Source organism: Ochlerotatus camptorhynchus, unplaced genomic scaffold (assembly GCF_037179485.1).
Source record: "Ochlerotatus camptorhynchus isolate MF236.1 unplaced genomic scaffold, CSIRO-AGI_Acam_v1.1 ptg000088l, whole genome shotgun sequence".
Taxonomy (NCBI): Eukaryota; Metazoa; Arthropoda; class Insecta; order Diptera; family Culicidae; genus Ochlerotatus; species Ochlerotatus camptorhynchus.
This window is the reverse complement of record NW_027040578.1, coordinates 727,716-748,431: the sequence shown is the minus strand read 5'-3', so window position 1 is coordinate 748,431 and position 20,716 is coordinate 727,716. Positions and strand designations below refer to the sequence as shown.

Sequence of the window (20,716 nt, the reverse complement as noted above, 5' to 3'; positions counted from 1 at the left end):
CAATAACAAAACTGCTTCGCAGCAAATATGGTGATGCAAATTTAATGCCTGAAATCGCAATAGTGTCCGAGGATATCTCACTAGAAAACTTTAGCAGACGACATTTCTATGCGAAGCCAAAACGACTAATCAAGGAAGTCGGAAGAAACTACCAATGAAAGTTTTAAGAAATTTTCTGAAGAAGTTGGATGAACCTTCCAGTGGAAGTCAGAAGTACTTCTGGACAGGCATGGAAAATCATTTGCATTCATTTCATACATTCATTTACATTCATTTGCCTCCAACTTTTTTCATCTACAGCATTCCGCAAAATGATGTATAGAGTTTTGTAGGTTTTGTTATTTGCTACAACTTTTGCTCATAACTCAAATCTTGATCTCCTATGCATCACGAACTAGAGCGAGCAGACCTTGTTACTGTTTTTCAGTGAATGTAAAATACGTTCACTGAAAAACAGTAGTGGCTTCTGTTCGCTCTGGTTCGTCATGCATAAGAGATACGGATTTGACTTGTTAACAAAAGTTGTAGCTAATAACAAAACCTACAAAACTCTATACATCATTTTGCGGAATGCTGTAGATGAAAAAAGTTGGAGGCAAATGAATGTAAATGAATGTATGAAATGAATGCAAATGATTTTCCATGCCTGTCCAGAAGTACTTCTGACTTCCACGATAGCTTTTTTTGACTTCATTTTGCGGAATGCTGTTTAAGGAAAAAGTTAGAGACAAATTAATGTATATGAATGCAAATGATTTTCCATGCCTGCTTCTGGAAGAAGCTTCCGATCAAATTAGATGAAAATTTTGAGGAAAGTTGGGAGAGACTTCTGGGACAATTCGGATAAAAAAGTCGGAAGACAAAGGCAGCTTCTACAGATGCTAAACAAAATTAAATCTGATGATTAACTTTATACTTTTCTGATTTCAGAACTAAAATATTTCCTGATTCCCGAAAATTCCGGAGAAGAGCCATCATCTGTTTCCCGTTTCCCGGGAAACCAAAAAATCAGAAAATGTAGTTAAAGTTCAGGAAAGTTTCTTGAAATGTAGAAAATTCTGAAGAAGTTCTGCAAAGTTTATGAAAGTTTATGAAAGTTTATTGAATTTTATAGCATTTAAGAAAACTTTGTTAACGTTCAGTGAGCTTTATAAATTTTTCAGCTAAATTTGTGCATATTTTTTTCAAATAGTCTCATCTATTACCGAAGACACCAAACCGATCGGACAAACAGTTTTCGAGTAATAATTTTCTGAAGATAAGCTTGATATTTTTCAACCAAATAAAAAAATACAAAAATAAACTGATTTGCGAATTCGTAGGGAATTGCTCATACTGAAAAGATCGGATAACAATGCTCTATAAAGGGTGAAACGGTCAAAAATTGGTCGATTCAAATTTGAAGATTTTTTTAAATCGTGCATTTAAAAACTTGAACACCCCTCATTTTGTAGGTCTGTTAAGCAGATTTAATTTTAAGCAGAAAAAATTGTCAAAGTTCCCGAAAAAATACTTGTTTTGGCAGGCTATTTGCACCTGGCGGCTGAGGAGCGAAATTTTATTGACAACATGAATTGTCAATCAAGATATTTATGAAAAGAAATGTTTGCAAAAACGATTTTTGCATTTTGTTTAAAGAAACACAGTTGTTCCGTGCTGCTTTGACTAGAAATGCCTTGCTGTCACTACGGGAAAATGGCTCAGGAACGGTATACCGTCAACAACGTGCAAGTCGTACCCAAAGACAAAAACCCTCCAAACACGCCGGAGCTGCACCCAATTGAAAAATATTGGGCAATCGTTAAGCGGAACCTCGAGAAAACTCAGAAAACAGTTGGACATGAGAAACAGTTGAAAGAAAATTGGCGTTCAGCATCAAATAAGGTTGATACAACAGCGGTACAAAATCTGATGGAAGGTGTGAAACGTAACCCGACAGTTCGCATTTGGAAAATCGGAAGGCTAATCGATTATTTTTTTTCTATATTTTGTGATCATTGAACTTTAAAAAGAAATATAGATTGATCATTTATTCAATAACATACTCAGTGTGCACTTAATCATGGTTGACCAATTTTTGACCGTTCGACCTTTTACTTTTTAACGCTTAATCAAAGCTCACAAAGTTGTGGTATCAATTCAAATTAGACTGTTTTTTAACATCGTGCAAAATCGCTCAAAATGATTGTTGCAAAAACGATTTTCTTGCCTCTGCTTTCTGCTGCTCTGTTTGTAACAAATGTGCATACATTCAACAGGTTTGAAGTATTTATTCCACATAATATCATTGATTATGCTAAATTTAGAATTCGTTCAAATAGTTCGTCCATTTCAATGTTTTTTGCAATTATTATTCAAACATATCGTGGTAAAACAGTTAACACATTCTGTAATATTCAGTAATGGCATTTATTGAGCATTAATGACACATATGTATGGAAGCTTTTAGCGAATAAATTGGCTGCGTTTATTTACGATCTTTCGAGATCTAGTAACATAACAATATTGAGCCATAATAGATAAATCTTACACAAAACAATCTAACATGCTGTTACTGACCTCAACCTTTGCATGAAATTTTTTAGATCGTTTTTGTTATGCTAGTCATGAAGATTTTTGTATAAAATTTGATGAAAAATGGACATGCCTTGTATTTAGAGGAGGGGAATAAAAAATATCGCAGAAATTTACATGTTGTACACAGTGGTAAGGAATCAAGAAAAGTTTTCTTTAGTTAAAATCAATAATCAAACAGTAGCGGCTCCGGTGGTGTAGTGGAAGGGAAGGTAGGGAAGTAAAGCCGTTGGTCCCCGGTTCATGAGTTGATGGGTCGATAGAAAGGGTCCAGGTGTGGGAGGTGCCTCCCTGGCGTCGGTAGCATTGGTGCTCAGCATGGAAAACAAGATTGACGGAAAACAAGAAAAAAAAATCATACTGTGGTTTTTGGTGCAACAACTAAGCTAAAAATATTCAAAAAAAAAATTATATAATTTTCTATTGATTTGGTTGTTCGACTGGTTTTATGGAGATTTCGTTTTTATGGCTTTCTCAGTCTAGGGTAATTCAAAGTTAGTTTTGTATTGCCCTGAAAAAAAAGGGCAATGCAAAACTAACTGTTTGAATTACCCTAGACTGAGAAAGCCATAAAAACGAAATAATTTTCTATTGTCACGGGTGTTTCTTTAAGTGTACTTTTTTTTATAGTATACACTGTTCTCCACATTTCACGGCAACTTTATCACAAAATTACTTTTCAATGCAAAAATTTTCGAAAAAAAAATCTTCAGAAATAGACCCTTCCTCCCAGAACATGACCCAGTCCCTGTTTGACCTCAAATCGCTATAAGTATCTAATAAATAATGTTTTTGACGAGTTGGGGTAGTTTAATATTTTTGGCCAGTTAGAATGAAAAAATATCCCACTGTGCATCGTAGAAGTTCGGGAACCATAATAGAAATTTAGAAAACAAGGTAGATATTATGGAAACTTCGTAGAGCTTCAAAGATTCAGGGAACTTTAAAAATTGCCAATGGCTGAAAGTCTCGAAAAAATATTGAAAACTACTGTGAAGAAGTGGAATCTTTGTGAATGTCTATAAAGCTTAATACATTTTCGGGGAACATTATTTAATTTCACGATACCTCAAAAATGTTCAGAGATCTTTTGTAAGGTCAGATGTATTAGTATTAGATTAGATGTCTCGACGTAACGCAATTACCGTATACGTTTTGGTTGCCGAAATCAGTCGATGGGTGTCGAAGCCGACATTTACCCTACTTCAGGGAAATCCAAGTTCAATAAACTTTCTGGAACTTTTTGGTAGTGCAGCGAGCTTAGCAGCAGTTTGAAAAACTACATAAAACTTCAAAAATATTTCGTAAAAGTTCATCTAACTTCGTAGAAGTTCGTCATGCTGATCAGAACCTCAGTAAACTTTATATAAGCTCAGGATTTTTTTTGAATAGTTCCGAAAACTACTTATGGCTTCAGGAAACTTCGTTTCAGAGATCTTACTCTTTCGGAACTTCCTGGAAGTTTATGAAAATTCCATTTAATTTCAGGGAGCTATTCAGATGATCAGGAATATTCGTTCAAAATGTTGAGGGTCTTCCCGTATCTTTGAAGAAGCTCATAAATGTGCTTGTTAGAATTAAGAGAGCTTAGCAACATATGTAAACTAGATTAAGTTGCACTACAAAAATATCTACACATAATTTCACAAGTCTTCAACATGAAGACATATCTTCAAATTTGGCATCCTTGGGACGGGTAGCATCATGAAACTACAACAATTAAGCTAGGCCTAAGTTTTCATGATATTACCCAGAGTTTACTAAAAATCTTACGGCATCGAACAAAATTTTACTGTGTTCGTTACTGCCATAATCAATTTTGTGACTTTGTTTATTTGCGGTTTCTTGATCATTTAAAATAATATTTGTATTCTTGCTCAAAAATTTGACTAAATCAAACATGATGGAGCTATTTTTCTGGTTGTTAATAGCAGGGTGGCAAGTGAAATTTAATTTTGAAATTCCTGGTTTTTCCCGGTTTACTCACAGATTTCCCGGTTTATTTTTTTCCTTGATTTGTTTTCCGTGCTGAGCACCAATGCTACCGACACCAGGGAGGCAGCTCCCACACCTGGACCCTACCTATCGACCCATCAACTCATGAACCGGGGACCAACGGCTTTACTTCCCTTCCGAAGAAAGGCGTAATCAGAGATGTTATGACTCAGAATATCCCGGCGGCGCCGACTGGGATTGAACCCAGGCCTGCTAGGGTGAGAGGTAATCACGCTTACCAAGAAAAAGGAAAAGAAGAGGCGAAGAAGGAGATTTGAAATATGAATTTTAATACAAATATATCACTATTCATAAAACATGAACTTATTTCTATACAACTTGACACCAGGAGTTTAATTATACAATTATTACAAAAAAAAACATTAAAAAACCCACACACACAAAATATAAACTAAACACAAAGTCAATCAAACTACAGTCTAATGTTAACATTCTTCAAGAAAACCTATAAGAGTTTCATAAACTCCCGATCGCGTCTAGCCAAAATATTCCGAACTGGAACATTTGGTTGTCTACCTCGAGCCCTAAGGGAATCGTATAGCTCAGATCTGACTCCACGATGCTCAGCACAAAACTAAATAATGTGATCTGCGTCGTGGTAACCTTGTCCACATTTACATAGATTAATGTCCCCCAGCCCAAACGGGTTCTTTGCCATCGCTCCAAACTCCCTTCATTCCCATTTATTCAGCTGACGAGCGACTGTTGACGATAAATGAAGAAAAAATCATTGTAGGCGATTTGTCACTCGTTGATATCGCCATCAATAGCGCCCACCTTTGCAAGTGAGTCCACCAACTCGGACCGTGGACATTCGGTTATGTTGACGGCGTTTCGAGGATTCAATCTAACGCCTCAGCCTCTACGATAGGGATAGGACGCTCGCTCAACTGCTGTACCAGTGTGTCGATTCTATCCATTAGCTGGTGAGCTCTCAGTCGGTGAAGCTCAGAAGTTTCCATAATAGCAGCTACATGGCGGCACACAGAGGATCTTCCGCCTTTCATGAACGTGATCAGTCTACCAATCGCAGTTCATTTGGCCTGGATCCGCCGTTCTAACTTACTTTTCCATCCTGATGAATGCGGGCGTCTTAGTGGAATACCTGTATTTCGTCTACAATGTGCAGACTTCTTCATTGTCTTGTACTAATACTCGACTTTTTACTTTTCCATGTTGATTTACGCCTTTCTGGGATTTGTTGGGACGTGTCTCCTCTTATTAATTTGTTCTGAAACTCTTTACCGGATTTCTTTCGATTATCAAAAAATTCCTTAGAATTGGTGGATAAAAAGAAGTTGGGAATCATGCTGAATATCGTAATCAGCATCATGCATGGAATCATGCATAATTAACAAGTGTGCAAAAACGAAAAAATGATCTAAGCAATTGTTAAAGAAATCTTAGATCTAACTGAGATCCAGAGAAAAAAACATGTTTCTAAAGATGCCGAACAGTAACAATTTTTACAGAAAACCCTTATCGTTTACTAAAGGGAACCTCTCAACACTTCTACCTACTTACATTTTGCAATGAACAGGTTGAGCATCGGAAAATTCCCAGGGAAATTCTTTTACCACATACCATATTTCAATTCGTATCAAGATTTTACACTAATTGCAAAATTGATATTTATTATCGTGTTTAAATTTACTATGACAAATTGGTTAACAAATTTCCCAGTTAAATTAGACCACGACATGGTACGTTCGCTTTGGTTTTAAAGTAAGCTATTATAGAAAAATGCACTATGGAGGTACTTCATCGTACATTACGAACTGCATAATGCAAAACCATATACATCTGGTCGCTAGACCACACCGAACGGCAGCCGTTGATATGGAGTTAATTTTTTCCGCTGTACATTCCCCCGCAAACAGCTTTGATTATCTTATGTTATGCACTAGCTTTCGTGTCACATATTGAAAACACGAAACGCGGTGCACACGAACGATAAGGTACTTCGTCGAATGTTATTTTATTTTTGTTGTTGCTTTTTCCTCCATTGCTCCTTTTCTTCGTCTAAGCGCATCCGGCAGTGGTGTTCGCAGGTTGAGCTTTGTTTTGTTTCAAGGTTTAAACACAACAGTAGCTAACTGAACAACTCTGCCGGTGTCCTTAACTTTGTGAGGCTCGTTCATAGCGATACGGTTGTAATCAAAGTCTTGCCATCGAAAACGGAATCAAGCGGAAGTAGCACTGCACAATAAATTTGTATGATGTCCAGCTCCTCCTCGTTTCGTGCAAGTTTCCATCGTGTTAAGGCGAAAAACACTGACACTCGAAACATCTAGACAAACATGTGAAAAAGGTGATAGAGTAAACTTCCTCTACCCGTTGCTGCTGTTGGCTTGCCTTGATAAGTCTTCATCCGCGAGAAATCGTCGTTTGAAGTAAGTTTTTACAGTTGGCTCATTGACCCTTTTCATATGTTCGTCTAGATATGAAGGCTATTTTCGAACAGCGTAACAGCGTTTACTCGAAGCATGGCTAAGTATAAAAATTAGGCTTATGTTTTGCGTACTACTGTAGTCGCAGGTGTAGCAGGTGGTAGGTATGCATTTTCCGGAAAGGTTATCCAAATTGCTTCTAGGTTTTATAACATATGTGGTGTAGTAGGTTTATAACCATGTTTTCTAATTCATAAATGGCAGCAAAAAAAGATTACCACCCTTCTCTGCCATACATATTTAATGACGAAGTCGATGACGCAGGACTATTAAACCATACGTCATCGTTGACACCATTCCTGTGTGACATTGGTGATTACAACATTTTATAATGTTCAGAGTGACGAAAGCTTGATAGCAAATTTGTTCATCAAAGCAACATATATCTGTTCAACACGAAAGAGCACTCTTGTGGGCCGCTTTGAATCTCTCATGAAACTCACCTGTTGTACCTAGAGTTGATTAATTACAGCAAAAAAAATATCTAACAGTTCAACAACCGACTCCACTCGGAAATCAACAAGGTGGGATACATCGGCACCTATTAATACCTTGGTTGACATATTTCAGTTGCGACCACTATTACGGCAATCCGAGGTGGTTGGGAGAAGACAGGCCACTTCCGACCTCCTTCTGTCTTTCGTTTTTCCAGCGTCGTTTATAACGATGTTGGTATGTATATAACTAACACACGTAGGTACAAGTGGCTCACCATGTCAACCACGGAACGATTTAAATGCCTATTAATTTATTTAAACATGCTACCTAGCTATTGCATGCATTCGTCCAATAATTTTTCTTTCACTTTCGGGCTGAATGTCTTGAGGGTTGGCATGTTTGCCGCGTTGCTTTGACTCGACACGGTCACTCTAGCCTGATTGTGCGGGGGTTATTCTTCATACATTGTGTGCTAGAGGGTAATTAATAGAAAGATGTCATAAAATATTAGGCTGTGAAATGAAAATGTTAACTGTTTGTTATTATTTTGCTTAATTTTTGAAACTGTAGAACATAAAGAAACCCACACAGAAAAGGTGTCGTGCTTTTCCATTGGGTTTCATTTCGATTCTTGGTGGGGGATTTTCTCGACAAGCTTGTCTCTATTTTGGCCAAAAGATGCCTCAAAACAAATCGTTATCTTTTCATTCAAAGTGTTTTTATGTTACTTCATACGCGAAGTTAACGATTTTCAGAGTTGGTTAGAAATACTAACATGAAGCTTTAGTGTGATGATTTATTAGCTAGATAATGATCTTTAGAAGAGGGTAGGTGGATAGTTCCGTTAGAGTACAGCAGTATGAAAATTGAATAGAAGTTGAAAATGAGCGAAGGGCCATTAATGCGACAGTTTTTCAAGATAGACGCACATTTTTGCCTAACCCGTACGATGTACGCGGGGACTTGAAGTATGTCTCCAAGTCCACAGGCAAAAATGTGCGTCTCTCTTTTTGCTCATAAACTGACTGCGGCTGTGGAATAGTTCTAGCGACGTTTTCATCACTACCTAAAGCCCCACGTTAACGGCGCCGGTGGTGTAGTGGTAAGCGTGATTACCTCTCACCCCAGCAGGCCTGGGTTCAATCCCAGTCGGCGCCGCCGGGATGTTCTGAGGCATAACATCTCTGATCACGCCTTCCTTCGGATGGGAAGTAAAGCCGTTGGTCCCCGGTTCATGAGTTGATGGGTCGATAGGTAGGGTCCAGGTGTGGGAGCTGCCTTCCTGGCACGTCGGTAGCATTGGTGCTCAGCACGGAAAACAAGATCGACGGAAAAAACAAACCAAAGGAAAAAAAAAAAATAAAGCCCCACGTTGCGAGAGCATTTCCAGTCGAAGGTGTGTTGTTATAATGCAGTTCTTCTTTACCCAACTATTGTGTTCCTCCTCTCGTCATGACCAACGTGATCATCTCAGAGAGAAAGCAGTAGGGTGGTTGTTGCGTGCTGTACCATCATCAGCATTGTTGACGGCTACTCCCGCCTTGAGTTGTTACATTCAAAGTGTTTTTATGTTACTTCATACGCGAAGTTAACGATTTTCAGAGTTGGTTGGAAATGCTAGTGACAAACCATACTGTGGGGTGACCCCAAACTTTTGATCGATGACTTGAATAGCTACACCCAACCGGGGGATGTAAGATTCGCTTACAATTATGTGGGATTCATCATCAGAGGAGACCGCATGAACCGAGGATGTGATATACCTAGCTGCGGTCGAATGCAAGAAAATTGGAGACCGAAAAATGTAGAGTGTATTAGTGAGGTAAATTAGTTATGTCGAAAAAAACAGAAATCAGATTGAAGATCAGACCTGTGCTTTCTCCACTGCTCTCTCCATGCTTCTGAATTGGATAGCCTAAAAGCAAACATGAAGCGCTCATTTTCTCGCATACTCGACTTCGTATGCTTTTTCTGCTGGAGAGATTCGAGGCAAGTGTGTGCGTCGCACGCCGTGTCCGAAGTGGCGGATTAATCAACTTTCATGTACCTCGGATTTTTCTTGACCAAAAGTAAGTTTGGGTGCTTTTAACAATCGATTGGTTTTAAAATATTCTATCGGTGGAAATTTGAAAAATCTTGATTTTAAATTTTGGATTTTTTACCGTTTTTATAGTAGGTTTTGCATGGAGACGCAATGTACTTTGGGGAGAGATGGATTAATCAACTTTCATATAGGGTAGAGAACTACTTCGGCCTAATCGCCCATTTTGGGCTTATCTAGCAGAAAACATCAAATAAATCCATGATTTCAGAGTTAACAAGTCAATTATGCGTTTGGTACGATACTTTAAGCTACCGAACGAAGTCAATGAGAACGCGTGGTATGAAGGTTTGCACCCATTATTCCCAAAAACGCTCCGACCGAATCAATTTTTATCATCATCCGATAGGCCAAAGTGAATTCAGTGGCGTTTCAATGGAGTTTCAATGCGTTAGGCCGAGTTTATAATCCATAGGCCGAATTTAGCGTCAAGAAGCAGTGTTAGACTTTTGACAATATCTCAACGATTGGTTTCTCTTTATAAAATCTTACGGTACGTACGCAAAGGTAAATAAATTTAGAAGCCATCAGTGATAATAACATTCCGTTTGGTGCTAAACTACGCTAGATTAAGAAAGGCTAAGAGCGGGTTGTGTTTATTAGGCCGAAAATGGGGTAGTTAACCCTACCTCGGATTTTCTTCACCAGATGTTAGTTTTGATGCTTACATTTTAAAATCGGTTGGATTGAAAATAATCTGTCGAGGAAAAATTTGAAAAAATTGATTTGAATATTTTGCATATTACTTAATTTGGCTCTAAAATTTGTAATGTTTGCTTGACACAAGTTGATCTTGGAAAACCACATAAATGCAACAAGTACACTAAGCTTCAAAATCTTTCGGTTAGGGCGGAAGGAAGCCAAGATCATTTGGTTTCAACGGCTATACGAGAGAAATTGTCAAAAGACCAACCAAAGGGGAAAACCTAGTCGTATCAAGTTTATAAATACAAAAGAGAAGGAAAACACGGTACCAATTTCTCATGAGGATGTGTTTAGTTGGAAAGCTGACCTGGATTTTAGCACGCGCAAAGTATGTTGTACAGAAATTAATACTAGTTCTTTGTTAACCCATGTTGGTTCCTGAAGCTGGCACGTAACATTCGTCTCAAAAACCGTAAGGCAATTCAATCTGGGTTGTGCACTTCAGAACCGAATGAGTGAGCTTGAAGATTTCTTCAAATTCCACCAAAGGGAAATCTTATCTTGCTGAAAAACGTCCCGTTGTTATGTGTAACAATGTTGAAGGTCTTATCCAATACATTAAGGCTAGAAGAAATGTGGATGATTGTTATCTGAAGATAGGAATTGATGCTCTTCAACACACAATACTATTTTAATTGACCCTTGAATTAAAATAGTATTGAGTGTTGAAGATAAGCAGAGGTAGCAATGCAAACAAGAATTTAAGGACTCAGGGGTTCGTCAAGCCCTGATCTTTGCTCTTGCTCCTGGTATACAAGAAAATTATGGAAACCTATCTAAATTTTGGGGACATCTAAATTTGACTTCGCTTCAATATTTTGTCGCAGGTGAGCGTTCATAAGATTAAATGTAACATCATTGCCAAATTTGTTATATGATACTGATAAATTATATTTTCAGGTGATCTACAATTAATCAACACACTGGTGTAATGGGCAATAGTGCGACTGATCCATGTGCATATTGCACGGTGCATAAGAAAGATCTAGCTACTACCACAGGTGAACCACGAACGCTTGATTCGATAAAGCAATTTGCAGAACGTTGTATGGCATCAGGTGGAATGGAGAAGGAAGCTAGAGACTTCTTCAATTGTGTAAACAAACCTTTATTTTGCGGTAATGACTGCACGAAAGTATTGGATGTATGTCCACCGCCATCATTGCGACACACATAGCTAAAAACTATCCAAGCATTGCAGAATTATGGGCTAAGGCTGCAAATGCAACTTGGCATGCGCAATTTGGTTTTGCTGGAAGACATTGTCGTGGTTTACTAACCAAAAAAAGACGTTTTACTTGATGCTGGTCTAAAATAATATGCCCTTACGATGCAAAATCTTGGCTCGGTTATTGAAAAATGTTTTGGCATGGAACTTATTGATGGGTATCGTCAATCTATCGACGAATTTTGTGACAGTTGGGAAGCTTTAAGACTTTCAACAACTCCGAAGTTTCACATCATTAGATTCCACGTAACTGGATTTTGCAGTAATGCACACAAAGGACTTGGACGATATTCAGAACAGACAATCGAAGCAATTCACCACGATTTTGCCAAAACATGGATGAACTATAAAGTTCCTGAAAGCCACAACAGCTATCAACGAAATCTGCTTAAGGCAGTCATCGTATACAATAGTAGCCACATTTGAGACCAATCTAGGAATGAAGCTTTCCTAACAATTATGAATTGAATTAAACTTTGTTCATAGCACCTGTATAAACAATTTACATCATTTAAATGAAATCAAATATTCGATATAATAAACAATCAAAAATTAAATACATGTATTTTTTATGATTGTCTACAGTTAAAACGCTGCTATTTAGTTAGAAGACTTCCCTTGTCATAGAGTATCACTATATTTGTCTAACTCTACGAATGCAAAAATGGTACAACTGTGCAAGTGCTAAAACCACAAAGTTGAGAATAGACGTCAAGTTTCGTGTGTGACGTAAATGAAAACAAAAATAAAAAAGCAAATGAAAAATAACTGTTCTAAGATACATATGAATGTATAAAATTTAAATTATAAACATGTGCCTAAAGTATAAAGTGTATTGCGTCTCCATGAAATGTATAGAAACGGTAAAAAAATTCAAAAAATTCAAATCAAGTTTATTCAATTTTCCCCCGATAGAATATTTTAAAACTAACCGATTTTTAAATGTAAGCACCCAAACTTACTTTTGGTGAAGAAAAACCCGAGGTACATGAAAGTTGATTAATCCGCCACTTAGGACATGGCGTGCGTCGTTCTACAATGTTCTACAATGTGCGTCGTTCTACAAGCTTACTGGTATAGTCGAAAGCGTAGATAGAACACGATCTCAGTCCGCATCGTGCTCTCTTGCCGTGCGGATCTATTTGCTTTTTGCTTAAGGAAGTGTTACTACTACCTAAAGCTACAACAAATTTAAACAGCACTTTTCAGTGCTCAACCTGTAAAAATTTTCTACCTTTTCAACTCCTCTTATTCCTCTTCGATCCTTGTTTTGACCCTACCCGAGGTAATCCTTCTTGGATACCGATTTGGAAAATTCCTCTTCGATCCTTCAGATTCTTATAGTAATCTGCTTGGAAGTCGATTTGGATAAAAAATTTACTGCCGCCATGGCGCCTAAACGCAAAAGAAAGGGGCAAACTCTTGACCCCCCTTCTGAAGAAATTAATTTGAGTAATCAATTTGATTTGCTCACGGATGATGAGAATGATCTATCATCCAAGAAAAATTCTAGTAAACTTTCCCGGCTTAATGCCAAGAAGGAAAAGATTCCCCCTATTGTGATAACCACTACCGATTTCCATGCTCTTCGCATGGAACTTTTGAATTTCGTGAAAGTTAAGTTTTCACTACAAATTGGACGTCGGGGTGAATGCCGTGTATTGGCTGAAACCTTGGACGGATTTAAATGTCTTCTCAAGTATCTTACTGAGAAGAAGCACAAATTTTTTACTTACGACACCAAAACTGAACGTGTGTTCAAGGTTGTCATGAAAGGACTGCCCAGTGGTGAATCCCTAGATCAGATCAAAGATGAACTGGCAAAATTACTTGGAGTTGTGCCACTCCAAGTAATCAAAATGAAAATGAAATCCCGTCCTGGCGATTCGCGCAACGGGATTTCTAATGATTTTTATTTAGTTCACTTCAAGTCTAGTGAACTAAACAACCTTAAGGCCTTAGAAAAAGCTAGCCTTATGCTCCATGTCCGAGTGAAGTGGGAACACTTCAGGAAGACTGGAGGAAATTTCCAAAACCTCACTCAGTGCCAGGGATGGGGTCACGGAACTAAAAATTGCTACATGCCAGCTAAATGCATGAATTGTGGTGATTCCTCTCACGCAAAGGACGACTGTCCTGTGAAGGAAGATCCTAAGAAATTTAAATGTTCAAATTGTGGTGAAAACCACAAATCCAATTTTTGGGAATGTAAGACTCGCAAAGCGATCCTACAATCTCGTTCTAACCGACAGGTAGGAAACGCTCCACGTTTCCGACCAGGTACAAATTCCTCTGCTGTTAACAACGGTCAGCGAGGAACAAATTCTACATTCGTACCCGTAGGTACAAATATCACCCCTGCTTCAAATGTTTCATCTGTACCTACTCCCCTCGCTGCTAACAATGTTCAGCGAGTTAATGGAGCTACCTATGCTGCTATTGCAGCGGGTAGAAATCAAAATACTAACCAACGTTCTAACGGAAATTTTGACAATTTTGACTTAGGAAGCATTACTGCCCCTAAAATGGAATTTTTACAGAATTCATTAATTGACATGATTTCTGATATGCTTAAATCTAACTCCATGTTTGATGCTATTCAAACTGGAATAAAATTTGCTAATAATATTGTCATGACTTTAAAATTCAGTAATGGATTTTAAAGCATTAAACATTTTAAATTGGAATGCTCGATCTCTTAAAGATAATGAAGACGAGCTATTTAATTTTTTGAGAGTTCATAACGTGCATATTGCCGTTATAACTGAAACGTTCCTTAAACCTGACCATAAGGTTAAGAAGGACGCAAATTACTTGATTTATAGAAATGATCGTCTTGATGGACCCTGTGGTGGCGTTGCCATCATTATTCATAGACGAATCAAGCATAAAATTCTTTCTTCATTTGAAACCAAAGTTTTTGAAACTTTGGGAGTTTCTGTTGAAACAAAATTTGGACAACTTACGTTTATAGCTGCCTATTTGCCATTCCAATGCGTAGGCCAGCAAAAGAATTTTCTCAAGGGTGACCTCCAGAAACTTACCCGTCATAGGTCTAAATTCTTCATTATTGGTGATTTTAATTCAAAACACCGCTCATGGAATAATGCTCAAAGCAATTCCAATGGTAATATTCTGTTTGATGATTGTTCTGCAGGTTATTACACTATTCAATATCCAAACAGCCCAACATGCTTTTCTTCTGCAAGAAATCCCTCAACTATTGATTTGGTCTTAACTGATTCATGTCATCTTTGTAGCCAATTGGTTACCCATGCTGACTTCGGTTCTGATCACCTTCCAGTAACTTTTGAAATATCCCAAGAAATAATTTCTAATCCCAACAGCTTTACTTTCAATTACCATAGGGCTGATTGGGAGCAATATCGAACATTTATGGAATATAACTTCGATCCAAACATTCCTTTGCAAACCAAAGATGAAATTAATTATGCTCTTGAATCTCTGACTACTTCTATAGTTGAAGCAAGAGCTGCCTCAGTACCAAAATGCGAGGTTAAATTCGATTCAATTATAATAGACGATGATCTTCAGCTCTTGATCCGTCTTAAAAATGTCCGTAGGAGACAATTTCAAAGAACACGCGATCCTGCCATGAAAGTTATCTGGCGGGATTTGCAAAAACAAATTAAAAAGCGATTCTCTGCCCTGAGGAACAAAACTTTTGAAAATAATGTTTCTAAATTAGACCCGAGTTCCAAACCCTTTTGGAAACTCACAAAAATTTTGAAAAAACCTCAAAAGCCAATTCCAGCGCTTAAAGAAGGTGGTAAAATTTTGATCACAAATTTGGAAAAAGCTCAGAAACTTGCTAAGCAATTCGAGAGTTCCCATAATTTCAGTTTGGGTCTTACTAGTCCTATTGAGCATCAGGTTGCTCGGGATTTTCTGAATATTTTCTCTCGGGAAAATATTTTTGATGATTCCTGGGGGACTGATTTGGACGAAGTAAGGTCTATAACTAAAAAGTTTCAAAATATGAAAGCTCCAGGTGATGATGGAATTTTCTATATCCTCATCAAAAAACTCCCAGAGAGTACCTTGTCTTTCTTGGTAAAATTATTTAACAGATGTTTCCATTTGGCATACTTTCCTGATAAATGGAAAAATGCAAAAGTTGTTCCAATTTTGAAGCCGGATAAAAATCCAGCTGAAGCTTCTAGCTACCGTCCAATAAGTTTGCTTTCTTCAATAAGTAAACTTTTTGAAAAAATAATTTTGAATAGAATGATGCTTCACATCAATACGAACTCAATTTTTGCAGATGAGCAGTTTGGATTTCGCCATGGGCATTCAACTACTCATCAACTCTTGAGAGTTACCAATTTAATTCGTTCAAACAAATCTGAAGGCCACTCAACTGGAGTTGCTCTTCTAGACATAGAAAAAGCATTCGACAGTGTTTGGCATGAAGGTTTGATTGCTAAATTGAAAAAGTTTAATTTTCCACTTTATATTATGAAATTAGTTCAAAATTATTTAACTGACAGAACTCTGCAGGTAAATTATCAAAATTCCAAATCTAAAAGAATACCTGTTAGAGCAGGAGTTCCTCAGGGTAGCATTCTTGGGCCTATATTGTATAACATTTTCACTTCGGACCTCCCTGATTTGCCTCAGGGTTGCCACAAATCTTTGTTCGCTGATGACACTTGCATTTCCGCTAAAGGAAGAAGTCTTCGTGTTATTTGCAGCAGACTGCAGAAAAGTTTAGATATTTTCTCTTCTTATTTACAAAAATGGAAGATTTCTCCCAACGCTTCCAAAACTCAACTTATAATATTTCCACATAAGCCCAGGGCTTCCTTTTTGAAACCTAGTAGTAGTCACATAGTCACTATGAACGGAGTTCCAATTTCCTGGTCAAACCAAGTGAAATATCTTGGATTAATACTTGACCAAAAATTAACTTTTAAAGATCACATTGAGGGCATTCAAGCCAAATGTAACAAATATATAAAATGTTTGTATCCTCTTATTAACAGGAAATCCAAACTTTGCCTGACGAATAAACTTCTAATATTTAAACAAGTTTTTAGACCGGCCATGCTTTACGCTGTGCCAATATGGTCTAGTTGTTGCACTACCAGGAAAAAAGCACTTCAAAGGATTCAGAACAAAATTCTGAAGATGATTTTGAAGTTGCCTCCCTGGTACAGTACTACCGAAGTACATAGAATTTCGAATGTTGAGACTTTAGCACAAATGTCCAACAAAATAATTAATAATTTCCGGCAAAAATCGTTACAATCCTCAATTGCAACGATTAATTCCCTTTATACTTAGATAAGATTTAGTTTTAGTTATTTAGTTTTAAGCTATCAATTGTTATACTGACATGCAGGTTTAAAAAACCTGTTTAAAATACTGAATTGCCAAGACAGGAACAATGTAAAAACACTTAGATATATATCATAACAATTAAGGCTGGTAAGTTACTGTGGTAACTGGAGCACCTAGGTTAAAAATGAAATGTAATTTATTTTGAATTTGGAACAAATAAAGAGTTAATAAAAAAAAAAAAAAAAAAAGATAGAACACGAAACAAAAAAGACAAAAAACCATTACATCGCCTGCATGGTCTCTTTCTAACATTCGTTGCGATGTTCATAAACAGAGGATGATAGGAAACGAAACTAACATTCATTTTAATAGATTTTTGGTTTGCGTGTATTTCATTGATTTAAAGCATATTCTAAAAATATCAACCAAATATTTATAATTGTATCTCGATGGGTATAGAATAAGGGTTTTACTACTACTTTTATTTCAGAATTATGCGGACGCAATTCTGAGGAAATCATTGATGAATATTCAGTGTGAATTTTGAGAAATGTTGTATCTTTAAGATATGTTTAAGTATACAAAAATGATAAAATATATTAAATGGTAAAATATATTAAATATAACCGGAAGCAGCTCTCGTACAATTTTGAACCTCGCACCGTCGAAACCCCATTTTGGTTTCTGGTATGAATCACTGTTGTTTCAGACAGAAATCGGTACTCAAAGTGTTTGATCACGCAAATGCAGATATACACGTTAATCACAAATTACTCTGCACGCTATGATTAAATAAGCCGTATATAGATTATGTTTACTCAAATTGGACGTAGACTGGACGAACCAAAACACGGGAAAAATTATGTCAATTTTGCATAAAAATAAATCATATATTGACACCATTTGGGTTTGTTCGCTATGCACCCAATCAAGATAATTTCTTTGTGCAATCTAAGTAAATTAATCTTACCGTGCAAAGTTGTGAATACGCAGTGAGAAAAAATTAGTTCACCCGCTGACCGCCTTTCTCAGTCAGGCACCACATTTTTTTGCCAGTCTCTTTTCTGAAGTAGCAAATCTATGTTTTAATTATCTAAGGGTTTGATGAGATGAGATGAGATGTGAAGAGATGTGAAGAGGACAAGTGAGAGTGAGATGAGATGAGGTGAGTTTAGGTTAACTAAGGAGACGAGTGGCGAGGTAAGATGAAGTGAGGTGAAATGAGTAAGGTGAGATGCAAACCTAATTACATGTATATCGCTTTCCGGCAACGCTGTGGCGAAGATTTCAGTTCAATTGATCATCGGAGAACAGAGGTACAACATTTAAAAGTTGACTATGTTGTGTGTAAACCGGCCTGCGCTGTTATTATATCGATCAGCTATACACAGCTATAAACAAAAAATATATTTTTAATTTATTTTGAGTAAAAATAATTTAAAAAAAAACATTCTAAACCCAAATATCTCAAAATGTCCTTGCCAGATTTTTGAAAATATAAAAACCATAAATAGCTTATGAAAATGGCAAACTTTAAGTATCCATTATAATCCATGTAATAGGTTGTAAGTGAATCTTCAAGCGATATCAATACTTACCACTAATTTAGGCAAACCAATTGTAAACATTGCAAATTGGAACCGCTATTGAGTGTCTCCGCTGATCTCTTATTCTAGTATTTCTAGCTGCAACCACATTTTTTTGCGTTAGCATCGAATGACTTTGATTCAGAAGTGAAAATTATCATTTCGGTAACGAAGTTTCTAGCATGCATTAATTATGTCACGCTAAATCGAGCAAAAAATTACCAACCCCCCCCCCCTTATCGTGACGTTTTTCCTATACCAGATGCATAGCTTGTCCCAAAATTAATTCGGAGGCGAACCAGCCTAAGGCTGAAAGCCTCCTAAATAAAGCTAAATTAATTAATTAATTGTCCCAAAATTTTAGAAAAGAGCGTGACATAATATATGCATCATCCCTAATAGGGATCCATAGGATCTGAATTAATTTCAACTAAAATGCTAGGCATAACTTTTTTTCTAAGAGTTTAAACTTAAATGCTTGGTATAATTTATTATAGATTAACAAAATGCACTAATTAAAGTGAAGTAGGGGAAAAGTTTTCTTCGGCAATACCTTAACCTATTATCGTCAGCGGGGTAAACAACGTCCTTGAGAGCTCAATTTTGGCATGTGGATACATTGTGTTTCAGAGCAACTATTGGCCAAATTTGAGTGCTCTAGAACTTTGTTTACCCCCCTGACGATAATAGGTTAAGGTATTGCCGAAGCCAACTTTTCCCTAGTACTTTTTAGAAAATGGATTGAAATATGCTCAGTAATGAATGCATTACTTACAGTTCATCGGCTCTGGAAACAATAATATTTATTTACTGTGCTCCTTTGGTGCTCCGCTTGACAGTTCGATTGGTTGTTCTGGCACAGACAAACAGACGTAACTCTTTAAAAAAGTTTTTCTTGAAACCATAGTATCTCAAAACATAGGACCTTAGTAACGACATCTCTCGGGCTTCTCGTAAAAAACAAGCCTGCTCGCTAACTAGCAAACAATATTGCATAAAAGTTCTATAGAATGTATGGAAACGTCAAAGTGATCCGATGCCAGCGCTGCGGCGAGTAGTTCGTGGAACTGATAATATTCAAATCAACCGTTAAATGCGTGAACGAAGATACACAATGAAGTGTTCCGTCTGTTTGTCTGTGGTTCTGGTTTCACTCTATGCGTGACTCTTATAAACATTGATTCTGATGGAATATAATAGGGTGCTGCACCGTCGGGTTAACCTCACTTTTATGATATCTAGTGGTGGTGTTTTATTTACAGATTTATTTTTTTGAATATTTTTAGAGAGGAAGATTTTTTAAAAGAACATAGACGGATAACATATCTTTTAGTCCTTTTTATTTAAATTCTCGAATCCACTTGAATCGACTAACAGGCAAAGGTAAACAAAGTACCACAGGATGTCAAAGTGATGAACGCCGCTTCATCGCGTTCATTCGTGACGTCAACGTTCAGTTTCCTATAGAGTAAAGCGAAATTGAACATTGCAAAATAAGAAGTAGAAACAAAACTACTAGAAGTTCAAATTCAAAATAAACCCCGTTTATTTATATAATTTTGATTTTGAATGTCATTCAAGTTGGCGGGTCAATAGGACCAGACAAATTGAAAAATAGCATCGTTCGTTCATGCCAACAGCAAATTATTTACAGATTTTTATTTTCCGGCAGATTCGAATCGGCAGTAAAAGAATGAAATCGGTAACAAATGAATCGGATGATAGAATCTCTCGTTTTGTCGTTAGTAAATGTTGGTGTTGGGTATGGAGATAAAGCCAATAATTTCATCAGAGAAAAACATTACAGCTCAAAATTAATTGAAATCCTTCGGTCGCAGTGCTTGTTGTGTCGTCGCGTGACGTGACCTGACCATGACAAATATAACCCGAAGATGGAAAATTGATATGGAAAATCAACTGAATAGATAAACAGGATTTGATCGACATGGAACGCGCGCAGAGTGTGAGGAAAGATAGAAGAGGAGACAGGAGAACACGACAATCCGGGTCAGTTTCAGTGATTGAGACACTTCCGTTTAGACTGGGAGTCTTGTTTCAAATCGATATATGTGGGTATGCACAGTACTGGCCGTAAGTGTGGAACATCATAGAGTAAAGTGGAGCAAGAGTATGCAGGCGGAAAAAGTACGCACTAAGGCAGGTAAACGAAATGATGGACCCATGATTATGAGTAGGATTGAAACCTCTAATGAGTACATGCTTACTAGAAACTTATTGTGCATTTTGAATAATCTAAATAGGGTTATTTTTTGTCACTTCTATTATCAATTTCTCAGTGTCACGCACACATACA

General features: G+C 37.1%; 1 protein-coding gene across 1 annotated transcript in view; it reads left to right on the top strand.

The window, feature by feature from the left end:
• Nucleotides 1–1,695: 1,695 nt before the first annotated feature.
• LOC135698503 (UPF0047 protein YjbQ-like) overlaps nt 1,696–20,716 on the top strand; it is a 32,023-nt gene continuing 13,002 nt past the window's right edge. The window contains exon 1 of the mRNA XM_065218507.1: nt 1,696–1,918. Coding sequence (XP_065074579.1) covers nt 1,696–1,918 — 223 coding nt within the window. The remainder of the gene's footprint in view (nt 1,919–20,716) is intronic.